This window comes from Equus quagga, chromosome 17, assembly GCF_021613505.1.
Source record: "Equus quagga isolate Etosha38 chromosome 17, UCLA_HA_Equagga_1.0, whole genome shotgun sequence".
NCBI lineage: Eukaryota > Metazoa > Chordata > Mammalia > Perissodactyla > Equidae > Equus > Equus quagga.
In genome coordinates this window covers 41,266,476-41,280,223 of record NC_060283.1, presented here as the reverse complement: position 1 = coordinate 41,280,223, position 13,748 = coordinate 41,266,476, and the positions used below count along the sequence as shown (strand labels likewise).

Sequence of the window (13,748 nt, the reverse complement as noted above, 5' to 3'; positions counted from 1 at the left end):
TTCCTCATATGGACAGGGTACCTCCCAGGTTGGGTCCCTACACAGGACCATGGACACCATGTGCCTCCCATGCAAACCCTCTCCCGTCATCCCTGGACAGCAAGCCAGGAGCTGCCCTCCAAACACCAGACGGGTCACCACAAAAATGCTTTGTTACTTTAGCAACTACTAATCGCTGTTTACAACTCTTGACTCTCCTTAATCCATAACACTGTTAATAATTTATTTTTATAAATTATAATTTAATATGATTTAATATTATAATTTAATATAATTAAAGTATGTTATTTTAAATATTATAATTTTAAGACATTAATCATCATAATTTAGTTTTCTGATCAGTCACTATATCCGATACAGTGACACAGGTAATATTTTATTTGATCTTCTCAAACACCTTAAAATAATGGTGTATCATCTCCATTTCTCAGAGAGGAAAGAATCAGCTTAGAGAGTTTGGTTCTTCGTGCAAGTTCACGCAACTGAGAGCTGGGACTGAACTCTGCTGTAAGGTTGTGTCAGAGCACAGAGTCTGGACGCCCACGACCCGGCTCCAGATTCTCCCTGTGCTCTGGGGGAAGTTACTTCCCTCTTTGTCCTTCAGTTTCATCTATAAAATGGATGAGTTAATAGTACCTACTTCACAAGGTGACAGCTTTTAAACAGTTCTGTCATGTGAAACATTCACAATCATGCCTGGTACTTCATCAGTGTTCTGTGAATTTTCTTATTATTGCTGTGTTTTAATTATCATCATAATTTATGTCTGGTGCCAGAGTCTAAACTTTTAACCATTACAGTAAACTTTGGGATTGTCTTCTCTCACAGATGTCCATTGTGGGTTTAATTATTCCCCAGGGTGTAGAAGCAGTGATAAAAGTAATACCAACCTCTGGCCCATGAAGGTCAACTGAGGGCCACAGTTTGCCTGCCCTTAGAACGCACTAGTCTATAGTGAATTTCACGTCTTTATTCCATGACTCTGCTTTGGAAATGAGTAGCATGAAAGAGTCTCAGGGAACTTCCCGCACTGTGAAAGACTCTTATTATGTAGCTTCCAGTTGGGATATGTTGTTTAAGAAAAGCTATACTGAATTAGTAGTACTTTTTTATAAGAGAAAAAAAATCAGAGTGATTTTTGAAAGCATACTTGTACTTTTATCTAATCACGTTTATTGAGAAAGTTATTAAAAAATTTTTTTAAAAACATTCCGGAATCCACATTCTCAGGCATTCATCTATTAGTGCAGCCGGTGGGAACAGGAAAAGGTGAGTGGATAGAATTGTGACTAGAAATGAGCAGAAGAGAAGGGATTCAGTACATGTATAGGGAGTGTAGGGAGGAAGCAATGAAATTATACCTCACAATGTGGTCTCGGGGCAGCTCTGCCTGGAAATGGAATCCCAGAGCATCTCAGTGATGGGGAACAATGAAAATAAAGACAGAAGTTTCAGCCTACAACCCAAATGATGCCCAAAAGCCACCATTAAGTGTGTCCAAGAGTCTGACCCAGCAGGGATGGCTGCAGTGACATGCACAGGTGATGGAAGGGCTATGTCTCATGCCAACCGCCCCAATGGGAGACTCCAAGGAGCTGTGGATGTGGCATAAAACATGCACCAGGGCTCATGTTCTATATTAAAACTTTGGGAATTATTTTTAAATCATACTTTACATAAATTACTATGTTCAGAAAAATCACATTAAATGAAAACAATGCAATCTACACTGAAATATATATTTATCCTTTCATACTCTATGGAGGCTGGTGGAACAGAGTGGGATGGGTTGGTGGAATCCATAAAGAGCAGAGGAGGTTCGCCATCGGGGAAGGGGGATGTGCTGGTCCTGGTTTCTTTCCCAGGAATTTATTCCTTACCCTCGTCTGCTCCGCTCTGCCCTCTATCTCTGGCCATTGACCCCTGCAGACATGCTGTCCAGCTCCCTCACTGCTGGGTTCCTGCTGGGTTCCTAACATGGAAGACGCTAGCAAGAGATTGGAGAGTGGGAGCAAGGGAGAAGCCAGATATTGCCCTGTCCCTAACTCCGGCAGCAATTCTGGCAGCGGCTGCCTCTCACCCATGACTCCAACTCTCAACAAGCAGTCCAGCCATGGCCCAGCTCCTACTCACCCAGTGACCCTGGCCCCTGGGCTCACCCTCAGTCCCTTCCATAGCTTCCTGTTGGCAGTTCTTCTGGTTGCTGCATTCTTCCATTTGGACTTCTCAGCTCTCCCATCAACTGTATAACTAATCCCCTGGATTACATTCCCTCTACTTTAAAAGCTTAGGGTGATTTGTATTTTCCGGTTGGATCCTAATTGATGCAGGGGGAAAATAAAATAACTGTGAATCAAAACATGGTTTAGGTACAACCCTACCTGAAAATGGATTCTCAGAGCCCCTCTGTGAAACAGAACAGATAAGTACAAAGAGAAAAGATACAACCAGTGACAAAAATGTTGCACTAGACAGCCAACAAGGAAATGAGCAATGTTCCCAGGAGTCTGAGCCATAGTGTCAGACTGACTGATTGTGTTTGATGCTGCGGGGAACAGAACTGGCAGGTGGAAGGACTCGGTGTGAAGGACAATGACACAGGAGAGGACTCTTGGTAATGTTGGGAATGCTTGAGATGAAGAAAATATGTAGAAAGACAAAATTGATACAGAAGAGGCATACAGAGGTCACATCAACAATAAACAGAGAATAGGAGAAAGTGGGAAAAGTAACAGAGAATGGATAAAACGAAAAATCAGGCTGAGGACTTAACTTACAACCCTCTTAACTTATTAGTTGGTTAGGCTAACAGCTGTAACAAATAAACCCAAAGAAGTCAATGACTCAAACACAATGGAATATTAATTTTTCTTCTCAAATGAACATTCCAAGAAGTTTTAGAAGGGGGACAGGTGGGGCTCTGTTTCTTAGAGTCATTCTGGAAAGCAGCCAAGTGGGAGATCTTCCTTCTTCAATATCAGACTTCTAAGGCTACCCTGGGAGAGAAGCAGACCTAAAAACAGATACAAAACAGATACAAAAACAATGACAGCACATCCATAAAGCTCTAAGTAAACGAAGAGAATCTTGTATGGAAAACAGAGGGCCAAGACAAGAAGAAATGGCTACTGGGAGTAAAACTGACCTACAGATCAAGTGAGTACAAAGGCAGATCATGGAGTTCTGAGTGAGGGACATTCTTGCCTTGTGTTATCAGAGCTTCCCAAGTTTTTGCTATCTTGATTCCTTTGTCATACACTGAGACCTTCAAGGGACATTTCCTCCTTCTGTAATGATAAGACAGGATGACTTTTCAGAGTCCAGGGAAGATGAGTTGTCCCAGGAGCCTGGAGCTCTGCATTGGGGAGTGGTCCTGATGAGAAGGGTAAGGGCTCCAGGACATTAGGAGTCTGAGTTCAGAGCTCTTGTTTGCTGCTCCATTTTACTCGGAGCACACTCCACAGCCCAGGAGCCCATTCTCTGCATTTATCTCATGCGGCCATTTTGAGAAATGAAAAGAAAGAAATCATTATAAATTCAGGCTTAACAAGATGATTCTAGTTGAATGACAGTGACATTTTTACTACATGCTATCAAACATATTATTGCCCAAAGTATTGGATTATATAGTGATATCCACCCCTGCCCACCGCGTATTTTGTGGAAAGCAGAGAAAGTGGGGTAGTCTGTCATTGCTTGATTTTGTCACAAACTTGTTCAAAACTTAAAAGACTCTGATCATACTCTCTAGTTATTGACAGAAAGAAAAGCTTCTGGTTATTAACATCAAATTCAATTTATAGCTCTTGACAGATGATCCCCAATGTGACATTGGCCTTTATACTGACATTTGACAATATCTTCACAAATAAGATATCCTTTTATGTTTACAACTACCTAAAAAGTAGACCAGATAACTGTTGTTCTCGCCCATTCCACAGACGGGAAAACTCCCATACATAAATGCTTGAGGATCTTTTACATGCCTTGCATGGAAAGTCAGCAGAAGAGGGAGAGCTGACAGCTAGACTCCTAGCAACCATCCATACTCCTTTATTCAAAACGTTTGAAGCCAGATGTAAATTAGTAGTTTTATTGCTTTAGAAAGACAATGTGCTGTATATCCTGTATGTTATAAAACACCTGAAGACAGTCTAGGGCAGAATCCCATTCTCAAATATACTAAATTTGTGTTCCTGCAGGAAATAGTGTGAATTCACCTCAAGTGTGATAAAAAAGATTTTGAATAGATTCATGGCAACTCAAGTCCAGAGTCACTGCTAAACCAGTTAGCTGCATGCCTCTGAGAAAACCCAGGTTTTCAAAACTCCTTTAACTTTGCAATTATGACTAAAGAAAGGTGGGTCTTTTGTCCACTGGGTAGTGATCTATTTCCTTTAAATGGGAAGAGACAGAAATGATTGTCTAGCATCTTTCTAATCCCTGGGTGGAGGGGTGCTCTGGTCCACACGATTATTGAGGGCCAAGCTGATGGAGGCTCTGACCTCTTGAAAATGTTTCTTCCATGGTCCCCCTGGACAAGAAACAGAAATGGAAGCAGAAGAAGTACGTGCGTACGAGTGAAAGGGTAAGAAGTCTAAGAAATGGCAACGAGAAGGAGTGCCTTCCATGGCAAATTATCTCCAGTCCTTGGGGATGGTTCCTGGAGCAGCCTTGAGCAAGTCAGATGGAGCCACGGGGTGGCCTGGTAGTAGGAACATTCCTACCCCTCCTACACAGACTTCTCTTTTTCAATTTTCCTTTTAAAGATTCCCTGCTGGGTTGGTTCCTAGGACACAGACTGAGACTGTAAAGAAATTTTGCTTCTTTTTGCAGGGATCAGCAGCGGCGACTTTTCAAAATCGAGTTTCAAGGAAGAGCCTCAGGAACCTTCTGTCTCAGAACTAAGCAGTGTGTCAGGTAAAGTAAATTAGGATGCCAGGTTTTGGCCTGTAAAATGTCAGTAATCTGACTTAAAAGCTATTTCAGATGCATTTTATTCTGAGCGCCTTGACTACCTTGTGCCCAATTAATCCTGGGAAATCCTTTCAGCGTTTTAGAAAATGGAAGAAGTCAGGACATTATTATGAACTCATGTTTCACAGGATGAATCCTATTGATTAAATGTGTGTAATTATTTATTGCTGTCAAAGAAGAAATAAACAGCAAAATGATAGGATGTTTCTTAATACCTACTGTGATGCCCACTCACACTAAGATCTTCAATTTCTGTTGGTTGACATTGATGTCATTTGTAAAGGTAAAAGCCTCAAAAGAAAACTGGTCCTGCTTTGTAACTATTGACAGATATAAAGCTCCAGATCAACCACTCTCAAACTTTAGTATAGATTTTAACAGATGTCCTTCACCATGTAGTAAGATTACATTGTTTTATTTCAGAGTGCTTTGGCAAATAAGTTCTTTTTTCATCATCAAAAAAATCCCTTAAGACAGACAGGCTAACAATCACTACCCCCATTTTGAGTTGAGGAAATAGAGGTACTAATATGCAAGGGTCGAAAAACTGAAGGAACAATAGAAACAAGCAGCTCAGATGTCTCATGGTGGGTGACTATTATATGTAATAGGCAGGAGCATAAGAGCTGTGTCACATGATCAAAGTTCAACGAGGAGATACAAGGAAACTGATATATTCATATGCAATGTATCAGTGTCTAATGCAAGAAAACTTGCATAGATATATAGATATATAGAGATATGGGTATAGATATAGGTATGGATCTTAATGGAGCAGGAAAAATGAAAATCACAAAGAAACAAAGAGAGTAGGAGTGGAGCCAGCTAAATGGTATATGAAATACCTAGAAAGACAGGGCAAAAAGGAATGAACACAGAAATAAAGAGGAACAGAGATTATAAGCAACACTGATGAAAAGAGAGAAAGCAACACAGGATACAAGAGAAATTGGGCAGAGAGAAGCTCACAGAATCAAAGCAATAAAGATAAGATGTATAAGGCAGAACAGTAAGCTGAAAAGTGAGAATTAAGGAGAATGAGATGTAGTGAGATACAAAGAGACAGAGTGAACCTCTGTTGGATGTGAGGTGTAGTTAGGAGGGTGGATGTATTTTTCTCTGAGTTCATCTGAGCTGTGAACATAGTTCAGCAAGATCACATTGAAGTGTGTTCCCCAGTCACTGTCTATAGGCTGTCATTTCCTTTCAAAGTTCTGTGAATTCAAAGCTCTTCAAATGAATAGAGGAAGAAAAAAGAATAGAGGAAAAAATCAAAAGAGATGCCAGCCTATTAGCATATGATGAAGAAGTCAATTATGACACAAGAAGTCAAATATGATATGATTATGAGAAGCCAATTATTAGTTCTTTGGTTTTCTGTCTGCACAGAAGAAAAGCTCTTCTTTGTTTTCCCTACCATTCTCTCACAACATTGCACATACATGCACACACAAATGAACACACACTCATATACACAGACAGAGACTTGTGCACAGACTCAGGCTGCTTTCAACAGGTTTGAGGGAGCCAAAAGAGAAAGAAGAGCTGGGCTCCTGAATGGAGGGCGGTGACACTGAGTGGATAATGTAAGGAGAAAGAATGGAGAAGGTAGGCTGAGGTCTCCAAATGAAAAGCTCTCTGAGTAAGTGTCAAGTTTTTCCAGGGGACATGGAATCCAGATATCCCAAGGCTGGGAAGAGCGATGATTTTCAAGATAGCTCTCAGAAGTTGTACCAGAAACATGGTAATAAATTCCATGACTGACTTACAGCCCTGCAATGTAGAAAGCTCCCAGAGAACTGGCAAATGTAATAATGGTCAATAGTGTGGTCAGTGTCAAAAGAGCAGGCATTTGGTGGTGATGAAAGTGTTAATCTGTGAGATGAAGAAAATATAGATAAAGTCAAAGATTGTAATTGTGAAAAAAAAACCCCAAAGATCAAGATAAGATTGAAAGAAACAGACTAGAAGCAAAGAGAAAATAGAAAGGGAAGTGATAGTAGAAGGGAGATTACTTCAATACTAAAACTAGGTCCAGAGAGAGAAGCACAGACAATAGATGAGAATGAGATATGTACAAGGGGTAATAAATGGGGAGGAGTAAAGATGAGGCACAAAGAGAACTATGTAGAGAAAGAGTTAAAAGATGAGGAAAAAATGGTAAAGAGAGGGGACAGTGTAAAAGGGAGAGAGGAGAGAGATGGAGAAATTGTGGAATGTGAAAAATATCCTGAGACAAAAGCAACTTTGTCACAAGGTTGTTATTCACAGTAGCAGTGAGTTTTCAGGGTAAGTTGTCCCCAGGAGTCAAAGTGGCCCCTGTAACTCACCCAGATTACAAGAGACCTCACCCCAGGCATTTTATCCACTCTTATGCCTTCAATCACCATACACAACCTAATGGTTCCTAAACATGCATCTCCACCTCAGCCCTGTCCTCCAAGAGACTAAACTCATTGTCTTAAGTGTCAGAAAGACCTCTGTCCACGATTCTGAAGGTCCTAGCCTTATCCATTTATGTAGATGTCTCCTAAAAGCTTCCAACTCAACACTTCTAAAACCAAGCACATCATCTTTTCCCCTAAAACCAGAATCTGCTCCTCCGGTGTTCCGTATCTCTAAAACACACTGTTAATTGTCTCATTCTTTCAAGTTGAAATTCTCAGAGTCATCCATGACACCACCATCTTCTCAATTAATATACCCTACCTGTCATCTAACTCCATCAATACTTCTTTTTAAGTGTCTCCAATCTGTCCATTTATCTCCATTCCCATTGCTCTCACTTTAATCCATGTCTCGATCACTTCTCACTTTAACTAGAGCTCCAGGCTCCTATTTGCCCTCCTTCTAACTTGCTCCCACCGGTTGTATTCTAAGTGATTTAGCTAAATTGATCCTTCAAAAATGCAAATATGTTTGTACTACTTCCTACGTAAAATACAATGCCTTTAAATTTCCTTTATTATTAAGTTGATTCTCCCTTGTGCGATCTCCAAAGCCAGCTAGCTTGGGGCTCCTGCCTCTTTCTCCGTCCTCATCATTGCCGCTCACTCCCTCACTCTGTGTTCAGACATGCTAAACTCCTTTTGGTTACTTGCATTTGCTGAATGTAGACCTTTGCACATGCTTCTCCATCTATTTAGAACTATCGTCTTGGCTCCCTTCCTTCCTAATCTGGCTAACTTCTGCTTCCATCGTACATCCTCTGGAAGAGATCCCTCATCCCAAACAAGGCTAGTTCTTCCTGCCTTATGCCCGCCAGAGTATCCTGTACAATCTGTATCCTAACATTCTTCATGTTTCAATATATTCACTCATTTATGTGTCAACTCCTCATTTGTTCATAAGATTGACAAACACCAACACTTCAGTAGTCTTGTGCCCTACATTGTTATCAGCACCCATCTCAGCACCTGGCACATGAGAAAAGCTTGGCAAATACTTGCTGAGTGAGTGAAAAGAACTGTTAATTTTCTAAATTCTAACATTTGGAAAATTACCCATAAAAGTTATTCTATTATTGTATTTATATGGAATATTCCACAAAAATTATTTTAAGAATTGAATTCTATATATACAAATATATATACATAAATATAATAAATAATATGTCTGGAAAAGAACATCACAAAGAATTACATACAAAATTCTATAAAAAATATTGTCATCTACAAGGAGAAGTAGGTCAAGAAAAAATAGAAAACAAAAATACATTATTTTGGCAAAAAGAAAAGGATAAAAGAGAAAATATGGATTGAAAGGAAAGGACAGAGGCAATGAGGAACAACAAAAGAGCAAGTTATTGCAGAGATAGAGCCGTCCTTTGTTGTAGGAGTGGGGATGGGAGAATCAGTAACGTTGGGAGAAAGGAGGATCATTGAAGGGCAGATAGCGCAACTGAAAGTTCTTTACAAATTACAATTGAAGAGCGGGGCTACCAGGACCTGAAAATGAGAATTGTTCCTGTGTCATGCGTTTTTCAAAAGGTGTACCAAGAGGCCAAGAAGCAAAGACTAAAAATAGCCACGCATCTGACATGATGGGTAAGGCCACCCAAGGATCTTGGGGTGGGGGTGGTTCAGCAGATATCACAGACTCTGGGTATGTGTGTGGTAGGTGGGCAGTTTTCAAGGAGAACATCAGGCAGCTCACCAACAGGGAATGGACCAGTTATGAAGGTGAGAGTCACAGGTCCCCGGCTACAAGATGTCGGGAGTCTGAAATCAGAGCTCTCGTTTCCTGCTGTACTTTACTCTGAGCACACTTTGACAGGGAATGGATCCAGTCTATGCTAGAATCCCATTCTCTGCATTTTCTTGATCTGACCCTTTTGGGAACTAGAGGCAGGCAGGAGATCATTATAAAGTAACGTTTAACCAAATGGGCCCTGTTGATTATTATATGGATGAAGTAGTAGAAATACACTCTTAAAATGGCAGTGTCCAGTTTACTATCATCGTATTAATAACAAAGCCTTATTTTTACACAGTGATTTCCATCCTGGTCACACTCAATATTCTATGGAACCCAGGAAAGCCAAGTATACTTTTGCTAGTAGAGAGTAGTGTCATTTTGTCACAATGTTATCAAGGCCTCAAAAGACAACTGATTCTGCCTCTAAATTGTCAGAAGGAGGTACTTCAGATCAACTATTCTTAACCCAGCACGTATTTCTGATGGATGTCCTCCAGCATGTCATTGGTTTATATAGTGATTTCTTGCAAACTTTTGCACATAAGATCTTATTTAATCCTCACAAAAATCTTAAGACCTAAACAGGGTAGGATACTTGTTCCTATCATTGAATAAACTGAAAAACATAGGTATGTATTTAACAGTGTTTTTCAAAGTTCCATTGAGAAATAAAGGAAGACCCAGGGCCCACTCTGAAAGTAGTTCTCAATTCAGTAGATTTTCGGTTCCTTTAGAAGGAAGAGAGAAACAATAAATCAAACATCTTTGCAGACTCAAGCCTTCTGCAATAGTAATCATCCTCAGAGTTGTAACTTTTACTCATTCATTTCTGTTTCCTCACCACTACCTGTTGTTTTCTAGATACCGTGAATCCTGGAAACAACTTTACTTTAGGAAAATCCACGAGGCAAAGAAGTAAGAGTAAATAATATTTTACTTGCTTTTGATGTTAGAAATGAATTTTTTAATGCCAGACTTTCATCATCATTATTTACAATGCTGCAGTAGGCAGAATGATGGTCCCCCAAAAGTGTCCGTATCCCTGGAATCTGGAATCTGTTATCTTACACAGCAAAACAGACTTTACAGATGTAATTAAACTAGGGACCTTGAGATGGGGGAGATTATCCTGGATTATCTGGGTGGGCCCAATATACTCCCATAGGCCTTAAAAAGTGGAGAACCTGCCTTGGGTGTGGAGAGAGGAGAAATGACTAGGGAAGAATCATCAGAGAGATGAAATATTGTTGGCTCTGAAGATGGAGGAAGGGACTAGGGAGCGTGGGTGACCTTTAGAAGCAGAAAAAGCAAGGGAATTTATACTCCCCTACAGCCTCCAGAAAGGAATCAAGGTCTACTAAAAGGTTGATTCTAGCCCTGTGAGACCCATGTCAGAATTCTTACTATAAGAGAAATTTGTGTTGTTTTAAGCTACTCAGTTTGTAGTAAATTGTTGTGGAAGCAATATAGGAATTCACATTCCTGAAAGTGTGGAAGTGTCTTTGGGCAGTAGGCAGAGGCTGGAAGAGTCTTGAGTAGAATGATAGCAAAAGCCTAGATTGACCATTTTGTTAGTAGAAAGGTGGATGACAAAGACTGCTAGAGAGGACTCAGAAAGAGGTGAAGAATGAAGTAGAGAAAACTTATATTGTTTTAGAGAACACATAAATCATCCTAAATAGTAGAAATATGGAGGCTGAAAGTGTGACTGGTGAGGGAGTGCTCAGAAATAGACATATTTTGGAAACTAGAGGAAGGGGATCTTAGTCATATAGTGACAAAGCTTGGCAAAATTCTGTCTTGCAGATATGTGGAAAGCAGAACTCTCTGGATATATATAGCTAAGGAGATTTCTAAGCAAAGCCATGAAAGTGCAGCTGGTTTCTTTTTGCTGCTTAGAGTAAAATGAGAGAGGAAAGAACTGCTAAACAAAAAGGAATCAGGAATTGATAATTTGGAAAATTCTTAGCCTATTCAGGTTACAAAAGATGCTGAAATTAGGAGATTCACTGTCAGGAAAGTATGCTCTGTAGAAGTGACCAAGAATGGGTTTTACAACTTTTTGCTAGTTCCGTGGAAATAGCAAGAGGTCAGAGTATTCAGTCACATAAAAGGTTCTTTGAGGAGATTAACTATGTGACTCATAGATCCCTTCAGCCAGCACACCAGAAGCCAAAAATAGATAAATGATTATATAGAAAAGATCTGTGGAGGAGCCTCTTGTCTGATAGAGCAAATCCCATGACAGACATGGGAGATCTACAAGATTCTTGAGAATTTTTTGCCAACAGAAGCAGACATGCATGTCCTGATCCCTGGAATCTGGAATCAGTGACTTGACATGGCAAAAGAGACTTTAAGGATGTGATTAACTTAAGGCTCTTGAGATGAGGGGATTATCCTGGTTATCCAGGTGGCCCCAATCAAAACACATGGGTCCTTAAAAACAGAAAACCTTTCCCGCTGTAGAGAGATGGATATGTGACTATGAAATAATGATCAGAGAGATGCAATGGGACTGACTTTGAAGATGAAGGCAGGGGACAATGAGCCTAGAAACACGGGCAACCTTCAGAAGTTGGAAGAGGTAAAGAAATTATCCCCTACAGCCTCCAGAAAGGAAGAAGGTCCTGTGGACACCTCAGTTTTAGACTAGTGAGACCTGTGTCAGATTTCTGACCTTCAGAACTGTAAGATAATAAATTTGTGTTGTTTTAAGCCACAAAATGTATGGTAATTTATTACAACTGCAATAGAGAACTAGTATCTTTCATAAGACTAAAAAGAAAATAAAATCCCCTTTATATTATTAGATTACATATTTTAAAATAGAAATTTATATTTTCCCTTTCTTTTTTATTGTGTAAGTTTAAGGTGTACAGCTTTCTAATTTGACGTCTGTATACGCTACAAAGTGATCGCCACTACAAGCCTAGTTACCATCCATCACCATACCATTGACTCTCTTGAGTCATTTCACCCATTCCCCAATCCCCTTCCCCTCTGGTAACCACTGATCTGTTCTCTGTGTCTATGAGTTTGTTTTTGTTTTATTTTGTTTGTTCATTTGTTTTGTTTCTAGATTCCACATATGAGTGAAATCATGTGATATTTGTCTTTCGCTGTCTAACTTATTTTGTTTAGCATAATGCCCTCAAGGTCAATCCATGTTGTCACAAATGGCACAATTTCATTCTTTTTTATAGCTAAGTAGTATTCCTGTGTGTGTGTGTGCGTGTATCTCACATCTTCTTTATCCATCACCCACTGATGGACACTTAGGTTGTTTCCATATCTTGGCTATTGTAAATAATGCTGCATTGAACATAGGGGTGCATAGATCTTTTTAAATTAGTGTTTTGGTGTTCTTTGGATAAATACCCAGAAGTGGAATTGATGGGTCGTATGGTAGTTCTATTTTTAATTTTTTGAAGAACCTCCGCACTGTATTCCAGTGGCTGCACCAATTTGCATTCCTACCAACAGTAAATGAGGGCTCTCTTTCTTCCATGTCCTCACTGACACTTATTTCTTGTCTTCATGATGATAGCCATTCTGATGTGAGATGTGTGTGAGATGATATCTCATTGTGGTTTTGATTTGCATTTGCCTGATAAGTGATGTTGAGCATCTTTTCATATGCCAGTTGGTCATTTGTATGTCTTCTTTGGAAAAATATCTATTCAGGTCCTCTGACCATTTTCTAATTGGATTGTTTGTCTTTTTTGATATTGAGTTGTATGAGTTCCTTATGTATTTTGGATATTAATCCCTTATCAGATATATCATTTGCAATTATCTTTTCCCATTCAGTAGGTTGCCTTTTCCTTTTGTTGATTATTTCCTTTGCTATGCAAAAGCTTTTTAGTTTGATGTAGTCCCATTGGTTCATTTTTTCTTTTGTCACCCTTGCCTGAGCAGACAGATCCAAAAAGCTATTGCTGAAACTGATATCAAAGAGCTTACTGCCTATGTTTTCTTCTAGGAGTTTTATGGTTTCAGGTCTTACATTCAAGTCTTTAATCCATTTTGGATTTGTTTTTTTATATGGTGTAATATAGTGGTCGAGTTTTATTCCTTTGTGTGCAGCTGTCCAGTTTTTCCCACACCATTTATTGAAGAGACTATGTTTTCCCCATTGTGTATTCTTGCCTTCATTGTCTGGGTTAATTTACCATATAATCATGGATTAATTTCTGGGTGCTCTATTCTGTTGTGTTGATCTGTATGTCTGTTTTTGAACCAATGCCATAGTGTTTTGGTTACTATAACTTTACAGTTTGAAATTAAGGAGAGTGATACCTCCAGCTTTGTTCTTCTTTCTCAAGATTGAGAAACTATTTTTTTTGTAGTTTCATACAAATTTTAAGATTATTTGTTCTAATTCTGTGAAAAAGGCCAATGATATTTTGATAGGGATTGCATTAAATCTGTAGATTGCTTTAGATAGTATGGACATTTTAACAATATTAATTCTTCTAATCCATGAGCATGATAGGTCTTTCCATTTATTTGTGTCATCTTCAATTTCTTTTATCAATGTCTTCTAGTTTTCAGAGTACAAGTCTTATACT

At 39.3% G+C, this 13,748-nt stretch overlaps 1 protein-coding gene across 4 annotated transcripts in view; it reads left to right on the top strand.

Annotated features, from left to right (window-relative positions):
* Positions 1-13,748, top strand: part of SP140L (SP140 nuclear body protein like) — a 59,807-nt gene that overhangs the window by 24,646 nt on the left and 21,413 nt on the right. For 3 of the 4 annotated variants that reach the window (XM_046643716.1, XM_046643715.1, XM_046643713.1), the window contains 3 exons: positions 4,837-4,920; positions 8,967-9,023; positions 10,036-10,089. In XM_046643716.1, the coding sequence (XP_046499672.1) occupies positions 4,837-4,920; positions 8,967-9,023; positions 10,036-10,089 (195 nt within the window). The remainder of the gene's footprint in view (positions 1-4,836; positions 4,921-8,966; positions 9,024-10,035; positions 10,090-13,748) is intronic. The other variant, XM_046643714.1, reaches the window with a different exon arrangement.